This window comes from Mizuhopecten yessoensis, unplaced genomic scaffold, assembly GCF_002113885.1.
Source record: "Mizuhopecten yessoensis strain PY_sf001 unplaced genomic scaffold, ASM211388v2 scaffold7055, whole genome shotgun sequence".
In the NCBI taxonomy this organism is placed as follows: Eukaryota; Metazoa; Mollusca; class Bivalvia; order Pectinida; family Pectinidae; genus Mizuhopecten; species Mizuhopecten yessoensis.
Window position 1 is genome coordinate 375,363 of NW_018406858.1, and position 12,131 is coordinate 387,493.

The 12,131-nt window shown below is 39.4% G+C and overlaps 1 protein-coding gene across 2 annotated transcripts in view; it reads left to right on the forward strand.

Moving 5' to 3' along the window:
• LOC110453005 overlaps positions 1-5,544 on the forward strand; it is a 21,681-nt gene extending 16,137 nt beyond the window's left edge. For both annotated transcript variants that reach the window (XM_021501795.1, XM_021501796.1), the window contains 2 exons: positions 683-768; positions 2,900-5,544. In XM_021501795.1, the coding sequence (XP_021357470.1) occupies positions 683-768; positions 2,900-3,977 (1,164 nt within the window). In that variant the 3' untranslated portion in view covers positions 3,978-5,544. The remainder of the gene's footprint in view (positions 1-682; positions 769-2,899) is intronic.
• Positions 5,545-12,131: the final 6,587 nt, after the last annotated feature.

Consider the following 12,131-nt stretch of genomic DNA (forward strand, 5'->3'; position numbering starts at 1 on the left):
GTTATAGATCCTGATCTATATATATGTTATATATATAAGTTCTAGTTGCTGTTCTGTGTCTAGGCTATATACATGTTATAGATCCTGATCTATATATATGTTATATATATAAGTTCTAGTTGCTGTTCTGTGTCTAGGCTATATACATGTTATAGATCCTGATCTATATATATGTTATATATATAAGTTCTAGTTGCTGTTCTGTGTCTAGGCTATATACATGTTATAGATCCTGATCTATATATATGTTATATATATAAGTTCTAGTTGCTGTTCTGTGTCTAGGCTATATACATGTTATAGATCCTGATCTATATATATGTTATATTTTTAAGTTCTAGTTGCTGTTCTGTGTCTAGGCTATATACAAGTTATAGATCCTGATCTACATATATGTTATATTTTTAAGTTCTAGTTGCTGTTCTTTGTCTAGGCTATATACATGTCATAGATCCTGATCTATATATAGGTTATATATATAAGTTCTAGTTGCTGTTCTGTGTCTAGGCTATATACATGTTATAGATCCTGATCTATGTAACTATATGCTATAACTGTAATTGATCCAGGTAACTTGTTAGAGAAGTTTGTAAGTCCTTTATCTGACCTGTAAAACGTTCACAGAAGTGGTTTTGTCCTGTTTCACTGCATTTATCAACACAATCTTTACTTTAATCTCCAGTCAGCTGAAACAGCAGAAATTTGTCAGGATTGGATCAACCACATAGAGGAGGCAAGGCAACAGGATGGTCAGCTTGTCCTTACTAGGTCAGTATAGAGAGTGGTCAGCTTGTCTTTGCTAGGTCAGTATAGACAGTGGTCAGCTTGTCTTTGCGAGGTCAGTATAGACAGTGGTCAGCTTGTCCTTACTAGGTCAGTAAAGACTTCGGTCAGCTTGTCAGAATGAGTTTACTAAGTGAGTATAGACAGTGGTCAGCCTGCCCTTGCTAGGTCAGTATAGACAGTGGTCAGCTTGTCCTTACTAGGTCAGTAAAGACTTCGGTCAGCTTGTCAGAATGAGTTTACTAAGTGAGTATAGACAGTGGTCAGCCTGCCCTTGCTAGGTCAGTATAGACAGTGGTCAGCTTGTCCTTACTAGGTCAGTAAAGACTTCGGTCAGCTTGTCAGAATGAGTTTACTAAGTGAGTATAGACAGTGGTCAGCCTGCCCTTGCTAGGTCAGTATAGACAGTGGTCAGCTTGTCCTTACTAGGTCAGTAAAGACTTCGGTCAGCTTGTCAGAATGAGTTTACTAAGTGAGTATAGACAGTGGTCAGCCTGCCCTTGCTAGGTCAGTATAGACAGTGATCACATCCTAGCTGATCATTATAGACAGTGGTCAGCTTGTCTTTGCTAGGTCAGTATAGACACTGGTCAGCTTGTCTTTGCTAGGTCAGTATAGACAGTGGTCAGCCTGCCCTTGCTAGGTCAGTATAGACAGTGGACATGTCCTAGCTGATCATTATAGACAGTGGTCAGCTTGTCTCTGCTAGGTCAGTATAGACAGTGGTCAGCTTGTCTTTGCTAGGTCAGTATAGACAGTGGTCAGCTTGTCCTTACTAGGTGAGTATAGACAGTGGTCAGCCTGCCCTTGCTAGGTCAGTATAGATAGTGGACACGTCCTAGCTGATCATTATAGACAGTGGTCAGCTTGCCTTTACTAGGTCAGTATAGACAGTGGTCAGCTTGTCCTTACTAGGTCAGTAAAGACTTCGGTCAGCTTGTCAGAAGTTTACTAGGTGAGTATAGACAGTGGTCAGCCTGCCCTTGCTAGGTCAGTATAGACAGTGGTCAGCTTGTCCTAACTGATCATTATAGACAGTGGTCAGTTAGATTACTTGTAATTGATGGACAATCAGTAGGTCTGGGTAGACCATTGCTATATCTATGAAGAGAATAACTATTTTTTAATGTTGTATGTTTTAGTTTTTAGCTCACCTGCCCAAAGGCGGTGAGCTTATGCCATGTTTTTAATTTAAACAACTTCTTCACAATAACCAAAATGCCTAGGATGATGATATTTTGCCAGTAGCATGCTGGGATAAAGGGCTACCAAGTTTGTTGAAATGAATGACCTTCATTGATTTTCAAGGTCACATGGGTCAAATATGTTAAAATCTTTTAACGTCTTCTTCTGAATAACCAATAGGCCTAGGGTGATGATATTTGGCCAGTAAAATGCTGGGATGAAGTGCTGCCAAGTTTGTTCAAATGAATGACCTTGACCTATATTCAAGATCACAGGTCAAATATATTTAAAACCTTTTAACAACTTCTTCTGAATAACCAATGGGCCTACCGTGATGATATTTGGCCAGTAACATGCTGGGATGAAGTGCTACCAAGATTGTTCAAATGAATGACCTTGACTTATATTCAAGGTCACAGGGGTCAAATTTGTTTAAAAAATATAAACAACTTCTTCTGGATAACCATGAGACATAGAATGTTAAAATTTGGCCAGTAGCATGCTTGGAATAAGATCTATCAAGTCATTTGAATGACCTTGACCTTCTTTGAAGGTCACATTTGATCAAATGTGTATAAACCTAATCTCAATCAACAAAAGGTCTAGGGTGATGATATTTGGCAAGTTGCATGCTGAGATTTAGGACTATAAAGTTTGTTCTATGTACCTTGTTCGACTTTCAAAGTCACAGGGGTGAAATGTTTTAAAATCTTTTAACATGTTCTTTTTAATGACATAGTCATAAATACTGATATTTTGCCTGTAACTTTATCTTAGATCACTTTTAAGGTTACAAGTGTGGGGTTAATACCAGGTGAGCGATGCAGGCCCATTGGGCCTCTTGTTAAAGAAAGTACCATTCTTGATAGTTTAAATCTCTTTCATAATGTATATTACAAAAACAGTTCAGCTTGAGTTGATTTAATTTCAGTCAGAAACAAGAAGAGCAGCCAGTATCACCGAGGCGAGGCTCACTTCCCCAGCATCATGCGGTTACAAATGCACTGAAACGACTGTCCAGTAAGTCAGAGAAAGGGGAGGAGGAATCCAGCACCACAAAACCACAGGACACAAAAACTGACAGAAAGTCCATCACAAAAGATATGATCAATAAATTTTCAACGGGAGTTCAACCAAAGGAAACAGAATGCCCCCCTTCCCGTCCATCTCGTCCCAACTCAGGAGGAAAAGTGAACAGTCTCCTGTTACGTTTTTCTTCTGAAGGTAGTAACCCGTCTTCAACATCACCTGTTTCTCCGTCTCCTCACTCACCTGTCGGGCCATTTTCACCGAAGTCTTTGGAGAGGCCAACTTCGTCCAACATATCTGAGCAGCCATCTTCATCCAGTTTAACTGCACGACCATTGTCTGTTGGTCACCAGCCGATCAGTCAGAAGATGCAAGGAATTACCACCACTAGTTCAGGAACTAAAATAGATTTGTCTGAAGTATCCAGGGCGGCCAATGAGGTGGTACCTAGTCGTAGTGAAACCATTGTCTCTGGGGATCGACATACTGACTCAGGATATACATCGGGAATTTGCAGCAGTCCACCCAAGGAAACTCAAGACGAGTTTGACCTACATACAGTGAACGGCCAAGATATTTGTGAAGGTAAACCCATTAGTCAAAGAGAGGAGACAGAGGATTCAGTTGTGTTAAGGCCAAAAGGGCTAACTAATGGTGATGTGGATGATTCAGAGGTGAGAGTCACAATGCGGAGACCGAAAACTCAAGAGGATGAAGGGGAGGAGGTGGTGGAGGAGGAGGAGGAGGAGGAAGAAAATGAGCATGACGGCCCAAACCTTCAACTCCTTGATGATTTGATGAGTTTAACATTTGAAGAGACTGAAGTTCCTCAAAGCTCACCTGTAGATCTGAGTGTAATCACAGAACTCAAGGGAATACTGACCGACCTGCCCACATCTCTGTTGTTACGGAGAAGTGTTGACGTAAACAATCGTACACCAATAGAGGAATTGAGTCAATTTCTAGAAACAGCTCCGTGACTGTACAGTTGTTGTAAATCTCTGCTAGGTGGCTTAGTGACTTTATGTCTCATTATGATGAGATAAAGAAAGAATTATTGGATTTTCATAGAAAGCTTTTTAACTGCCATGATGGTAGACACACACCACCATTGATTTATAATGGATATTGTGTGGCAAAGGGAGATAACATGTCAGCTATAAATGTGGTGAAGCATTTCTGTTTCGTATACACATTGAATTATTTCATTTAACATTACAAAAAACATGTGTTAGTTGACGTATGAGTAATGATATTAAATATTCAGGAAAGAGAAGGTCACAATAAACTCCAGCAAAGTCCTTAAAGATACAATGAAAGGCATATGGGAACAAATTTGATATTCTATTAACATGATATGATTTACCCATGTGTAATAAAACGCTTTTTTCATGCAATGAAGTTGAAAAAAAGAAATCTGACAAAAAGCATGAGCGTTATGTTTCACGATATTATTTTGCAATTTACATGTCGCATATGTGGCCCGGTAAAAGGTGTGTGAGATCAAGTTTGTACATTGAATACTTACTATATAATTATATGTCATATATACAGGTACTGCTCCATGATGGTCTTCTAATTTGTTTATAACATTATTTGTTATTGCCATTTAGAACTCAGACATGCAATGTCCCAGTTTTCACAGGGATTCTCCCTATGTTTTACCTTGAGAGACTGGAACTGCTTTTGCAAAATCAGAAACTCCCCAAAATTCCATGGGCTGTTTGAAATTGCTAACTTGTTGAAAATGTATCTAAAAACACCAATAAGATAACTTCTTTTTAGAGAGCATTTGATCAGTTATAATGTAAACAAGTCGTATGTGATCAGTATTGTTCAATAGAATAATAAATTCAGTATAATGGGTCTGGTAAAATAATGCTTGTGGTGAGAATCTCCCTACCTAAAACTCAATGTGCCTACAGGTGGGTGGGAGACAAGCCTACAGGTGGGATCTACATTTGGGAGACAACATTGTGTTCTGAAGTCATCACATGTAAGGGAACTATTATTACTTTTTCTGCAGAAATGATACAAATGGTTGAATGTGTAATTTGAGATGATCAGAGAAAACTAATTTATTCTTATCCAACAAGTGCAATTATTCAGAAATAGCTGTGGTAAATGTTGTCTCCCTTTGATTGTCTCGGTTCCGATATAGGGGAGATAACTCAATTCAGATTGGAAGTATTGTCAGAAATCTGTTCTTGAAGTGGGATTACCTATACGATTATTATATTGATTAGTTTGGAAGGAGTGTAAACAGATGTTTGGAAACAGTGGTTGAATTTTAAATGACTGTGGGCTTTGAAGATCTCAACAGTGCATTGAGTCTTTACTAAATATTCGTTAGAACTATGAGGCCAAGCCAAGTATTTCAAATATTGCAACTTTTTTCAGATTTGATATTGAATATTGATGGCAAAGATTTCCTGCCATCAATATTAATTGTAAATTCTTTGTAGTTTTGAATTGTTAAAACATTTTGTAAACATAATGTACATTATAATTGTGCTTATACATTGTACAGTATTGTATTGTTATTGAAGAAATATTGCAATTTAAAAAAAATCTATTTACTATCTAATATTTTCTATTTATAGTCAACATTTTTGTTTGATATGTGTAGTATATGTAAAACATTCTATTATGTCTAATGTATGCCTTAAACTATGTATCTATAGCAGATGTATCAATATTTATACATACAATAATATTCATATTGCAATAGACTGTACCTTTACTCTGTACCACGGAGCACACAGGTGATATATTCTCGTAGTTGATATTATATAGCTGTATCGTCTTCCTAACTCTTCACCTACAAGTAAGTTGTAAGAACTTATTTCTTCCTTTATAATGTTGTAGCTTAGAGGCTCATATAAAAACGTAAATGCAAATAACTATAGTAAATAAAGTATGGGATGTAAATTTGGTAAAATACTTGCATATCATATGTAATATATATCAGTATTTCATTTATTACAGCTGAAACTAACTCACTCATGGTTCCTGTAGGATTTTAGTAAAATGAAACTTGTCTTATCTGACACCCTGTGGGAGACATCATATTGGTCAGATTTAATTGTCTAACCTGACACCATGTGAGACACAACATATTGGTCAGATTAACCTGTCTTATCTGAAACCCTGTGGGACACAACATGTTGGTTAAATTAACCTGTCTTATCTGAAACCCTGTGGGAAACAACATGTTGGTTAAATTAACCTGTCTTATCTGAAACCCTGTGGGACACAACATATTGGTCAGATTAACCTGTCTTATCTGAAACCCTGTGGGACACAACATAATGGTCAGATTAACTTGTCTTATCTGACACCCTGTGGGACACAACATACTGATTTAGCAACCTGTCTTATCTGACACTCTGTGGGACACAGCATACTGATTTAGCAACCTGTCTTATATGATATCCTGTAATACTCAGCATACTGGTGATATTGACCTATCTGATTAAACGTGTTATATGCCTGTGGGAAGCAACATATCAATCAGATTGACCTGTTTAATCAGACATCTGTGAGACACAGCATATAAGTCAGATTAACCTATCTTATTGAACACCTATAGGGATCAGGATATTATATTAACTTGTCTTATCTGACTCCCTGTCTAATCAGACATATGGGACAAAGCATATTGGATAGATTTACAATCTGACAACCTTAGGGACATAACATATTAGATTAACCTGTGTATTTTGACACATTTGTGGTACAACATATTGATCAGAATAAACTGTTTTATCTGATACATGTGAGATACAACATTTTGGTCAGAATAACTTATATAATCTGACATCATGAGGGACAAAATATATCAGATTATCCTTTCTAATCTGACACACGTTTGATAAAACATACCCTGGTATTGGTAAGATTAGACAGGCTATCAAAGTATACAGATCTTATTTTCATCATTTTATAAGAGAAAAAAAGGGACTACCCATGTTAGGTGTCGAAATGGATTAGATATGCTATTGGAGTAACCAGGGGTTGGATTTACCAGGTTTTACTGCGTGATTTCTATTATATTGTTATGATAATGTGGATTATTTTAATTTTACATGTTCTTTATTTCCGCGTTAATGTGTGTTAATCATCAATCATGGCTACCAGTATCATGGCAACATAACAACAAAGTGTAAGACATACACTGTGAGGGAAACACGAAATAACATCTCCCTGAATAAGTACTAGAAGGTTGGCTCCTGAAATGTTTTAAGTAAGCATGAAACAAAAAAAACTCTACTGTGGCTGTATAAGTATTGCTGTATTGTATTATTATTGATATATGATTTACATATTATTAATGATGTATGGTTATTGACATTTGGTTACCAAGGTAATAAAGTATGGTTAGTTTTTGTAAGGTTACACTTACATTTGGTAACTGAGGTATTTTAATGACATATGGTTACCGACGTATGGTTATTGACATGTGGTTAATAATTAAGGTATAGTTACTGATGTATGGTTACGTGTGGTAATACATGTTACTCACATACAGTTAACAGTGTATGGTTATAGTGATGTTTATCTTGTTCAAGTTTTTCCATACTATCTATGATGCATGTTTTCATTGTTTAAATATTTTAATAGACCAGGTACACTGTAACTATTAGTAACATCAGAACCTGGAAGTTCTGTTAATTTTTATGATAAAGAAGAAGGATGAAAGCTGTCGTCTCATGCTAATGGTGCTTCACGAATTGCTACGATTTTAATAATAGTTTTTTTATATATAAAATGGACCCAACTGCATCATTTGAACTAAAGTTGCCTAAAGGAATATTTATTACTGTTTCACATCATACTTGACTTAAATCTCTTCAACGTTGTTGGATGTAAAAGCCTGAGATGTAAGTTTGTTGCTACCACGCTCTGTATCCACGCTCCACACCCTGTACCCAACCTACACACCCTGTATCCATGCTCCACACCCTGTACCCACACTACACACCCTGTATCCATGCTCCACACCCTGTACCCACACTACACACCCTGTATCCATGCTCCACGCCCTGTACCCATACAACACACCCTGTATCCATGCTCCACGCCCTGTATCCATGCTCCACGCCCTGTACCAACACTACAAACTCTGTATCCACGCTCCACGCCCTGTATCCATGCTCCACACCCTGTACCCACACTACACACCCTGTATCCATGCTCCACACCCTGTACCCACACTACACACCCTGTACCCACACTTCACACCCTGTATCCACACTCCATGCCCTGTATCCATGCTCCACGCCCTGTACCCACACTACAAACTCTGTATCCACGCTCCACGCCCTGTATCCACACTACACACTCTGTATCCACACTCCATGCCCTGTATCCATGCTGTACCCACACTACACACCCTGTATCCATGCTCCACACCCTGTACCCACACTACACACCCTGTATCCATGCTCCACACCCTGTACCCACACTACACACCCTGCACCCACTCTACACACCCTGTATCCACACTCCATGCCCTGTATCCGCACTCCATGCCCTGTACCCACACTACACACCCTGTATCCACACTCCACGCCCTGTACCCACACTCCACACCCTGAATCCGCACTCCATGCTCCACACCCTGTATCCACGCTCCACACTCTGTATCCACACCAACACTGCTTATTTATTATACCAGCTATGCCTCTCTATAAGAATTGCTGCACTTGTAATCTTAAAATTGTATCAGTTATATCAACCACCTTTATTTATATGTAATACGTAGAACTGTGGTAGAACTGTATATCTGAAATATGTCACCATGTTTCATAAGGAGTTCGTAACATATACAAAAATAATTATACTCTCCGATTGTTGTTTTGTAACCAAAGACAGATCTGCATACAAAAAGGGTGTTAACTGTAAGTCTGTTACAGCCAACTGTTTTGTAGTGATAACCCCCCCCCCCCCCCCCCCCCCCTGTTCTTATAGCCAACTGTAACAGGGTGTTAAGCAACCTGTTCGTACAGCCAACTGTTACAGGGTGTTAATCCACCTCTTCTTACAGCCATCTGTAGAGTCTGTTTTCCCACTAGTTCTTACAGCCAACTGTTACAGGGTGATAACCCTCCTGTTTTTACAGCCAACTCTTACAGTGTGATTACTAACCTGTTCTTACAGCCAACTGTTAGAGGTTATTAACCCATCTGTTCTTACAGCCAACTGTTACAGGGTGATTACCCACCCGTTCTTACAGCCAACTGTTAGAGGCTATTAAACCTACCTGTTCTTACAGCCAACTGTTAAGGCTGTTAACCCACCTGTTCTTACAGCCAACAGTTACAGGGTGATTACACACCTGTTCTTACAGCCAACTGTTACAGGTTGGTAACCCACCTGTTTTTACAGCCAACTGTTACAGGGTGATTACCCACCTGTTCTTTCTTCCAACTGTAAGAGGTTATTAACCCATCTGTTCTTACAGCCAACTGTTACAGGGTGATTACCCACCCGTTCTTACAGCCAACTGTTAGAGGCTATTAAACCTACCTGTTCTTACAGCCAACTGTTACAGGCTGTTAATCCACCTCTTCTTACAGCCAACTGTTAGAGTCTGTTTTCCCACTAGTTCTAACAGCCAACTGTTACAGGGTGATAACCCTCCTGTTTTTACAGCCAACTCTAACAGTGTGATTACCCACCTGTTCTTACAGCCAACTGTTAGAGGTTATTAACCCATCTGTTCTTACAGCCAACTGTTACAGGGTGATTACCCACCCGTTCTTACAGCCAACTGTTAGAGGCTATTAAACCTACCTGTTCTTACAGCCAACTGTTACAGGCTGTTAACCCACCTGTTCTTACAGCCAACAGTTACAGGGTGATTACACACCTGTTCTTACAGCCAACTGTTACAGGGTGGTAACCCACCTGTTTTTACAGCCAACTGTTACAGGGTGATTACCCACCTGTTCTTTCTTCCAACTGTCAGAGGCTGTTAACCCACCTGGTCTTACAGTCAACTGTTACAGGTTGATTACACACCTGTTCTTACAGCCAACTGTTACAGGGTGGTAACCCACCTGTTTTACAGCCAATTGTCAAGAGTGGTAACCCACTAGTTCTAACAGCCAACTGTTACAGGGTGATTACACACCTGTTCTTACAGCCAACTTTTACAGGGTGATTACACACCTGTTCCTACAGTCAATGTTAACCCACCTGTTCTTACAGCCACTTGTTTATTTGTTTACATTAAAATTTTGTAATACTTTGTGTATATTTTGGAATTAAAAAACCCCAAATAAAGTCAAATTTAAGGACTCTTCTGTTATTTGTGTGATGCTTTATTTGTTTTGATATTGCTGTAAATGATATTTTCTATTTCAATTTTACTCTTACAGGGCTTAAATATGTAATTAAAAACTTGCTAAAGGTGATTACCTTGCACTGTTGTGTAGTAACAATAGGCCCAATGGGCCTGCATCACTCACCTGATATTAATCTCACAGTTGTAACCTTAAAAGTAGACTAAAACATAGCTACAGGAAAAATATCAGTGTCTTGACTCAAAGTCATTCAAAAAATCTGTTCTAAGATTGAAACACATTTGACCCCTGTTACCTTAAAAGTCAAACAAGGACATTAAGTTGAACACTTTTTATAGCCCTTCATCCCAGAATGAAACGTGCTAAATATCACTTCCCTATGCCTTTTGTTTATTGAGAAGATTTATCCACAAATGACCAGATGAGAGCTTGAAAGATCTAGAGTGTCAAGTCATTCACATGGACAATCTTGATAGTTCTTCATCTAAGCATGCTACTGGTCACATATCACCATCCTTTGCATTTTGGTTTTTCATAAAAAGTCATTTAAAGAATTTTTGGCTCACCTGGTCCGAACGACCATGGTGAGCTTATGCCATACCGCAGCGTCCGCCGGCCGTCGTCCGTCTGTCCTTCAACTTTTCCTTTAAAACGCTACTAGTCATGAATGACTGAGCAGATTTTGACCAAATTTGGTCAAAAGCATCCTTGGGGGAAGGGGAACCAATTTTGTATAAACCGTAGCTCTGGCCCACCTGGGGGCTGAGGGGCGGGGCCAAACAGGGGAAATATAACAAATTCTTTAAAATCCTTCTTCTTCTGTAGGAATGAAAGGATCCTTGGGAGAAGGGGAACCAATCTTGTATTAACCATTGGTGTGGCCCCCCAGAGTCCTGAGGGGCGGGGCCAAATAGAGGAAACATAGCAAATTATTCTTTAAAATCATTCTTCTTCCGTAGGAATAAAAGGATCCTTGGGAGAAGGGGAACCAATCTTGTATAAACCATTAGTGTGGCCCCCCAGGGTCCTGAGGGGCGGGGCCAAATAGGGGAAACATAGCAAATTATTCTTTAAAATCCTTCTTCCTCCGTAGGAATAAAAGGAGTTGGTCCATCTTTAGTGTGGAGCATCCTTGGGTAAAGGAGAACCAATTTTGTATAAACTGTGGGTCTGGCCCCCCAGGGGCCTGAGAGGCGGGGCTCAATAGGGGAAACATAGCAAATTATTCTTTAAAATTCTTCGTCTGTAGGAATGAAAGGATTTGGTCCATATTTGGTCTGAAGCACCCTTGGGTGAAGGGAAACCAATTTTGTATAAACTGTGGGTCTGGTCCCCGCAGGGGCCTGAGGGGCGGGGTCCAATAGGGGAAACATAGCAAATTATTCTTTAAAATCCTTCTTCTTTGGTAGGAATGAAAGGATTTGTTCCATATTTGGTCTGAAGCAACCTTGGGTAAAGGGGAACCAATTTTGTATAAACTGTGGGTCTGGCCCCCAGGGGCCTGAGAGGCGGGGCTCAATAGGGGAAACATAGCAAATTATTCTTTAAAATTCTTCGTCTGTAGGAATGAAAGGATTTGGTCCATATTTGGTGTGGAGCATCCTTGGGTAAAGGAGAACCAATTTTGTATAAACGGTTGGTGTGGCCCCCCTGGGACTTGAAGGGCGGGGCCCAATAGGGGAAATATAGGTAAAACCTTTATAATCCTTCTTCTATCATAGGGATTAAGGGATATTATCCTAATTTAGTCTGGAATATCCTTAGGCAAAAGGGACTCAATTTTGTATAAACGGTGTCTGACCCCTCTGGAGGCAGAGAGACGGG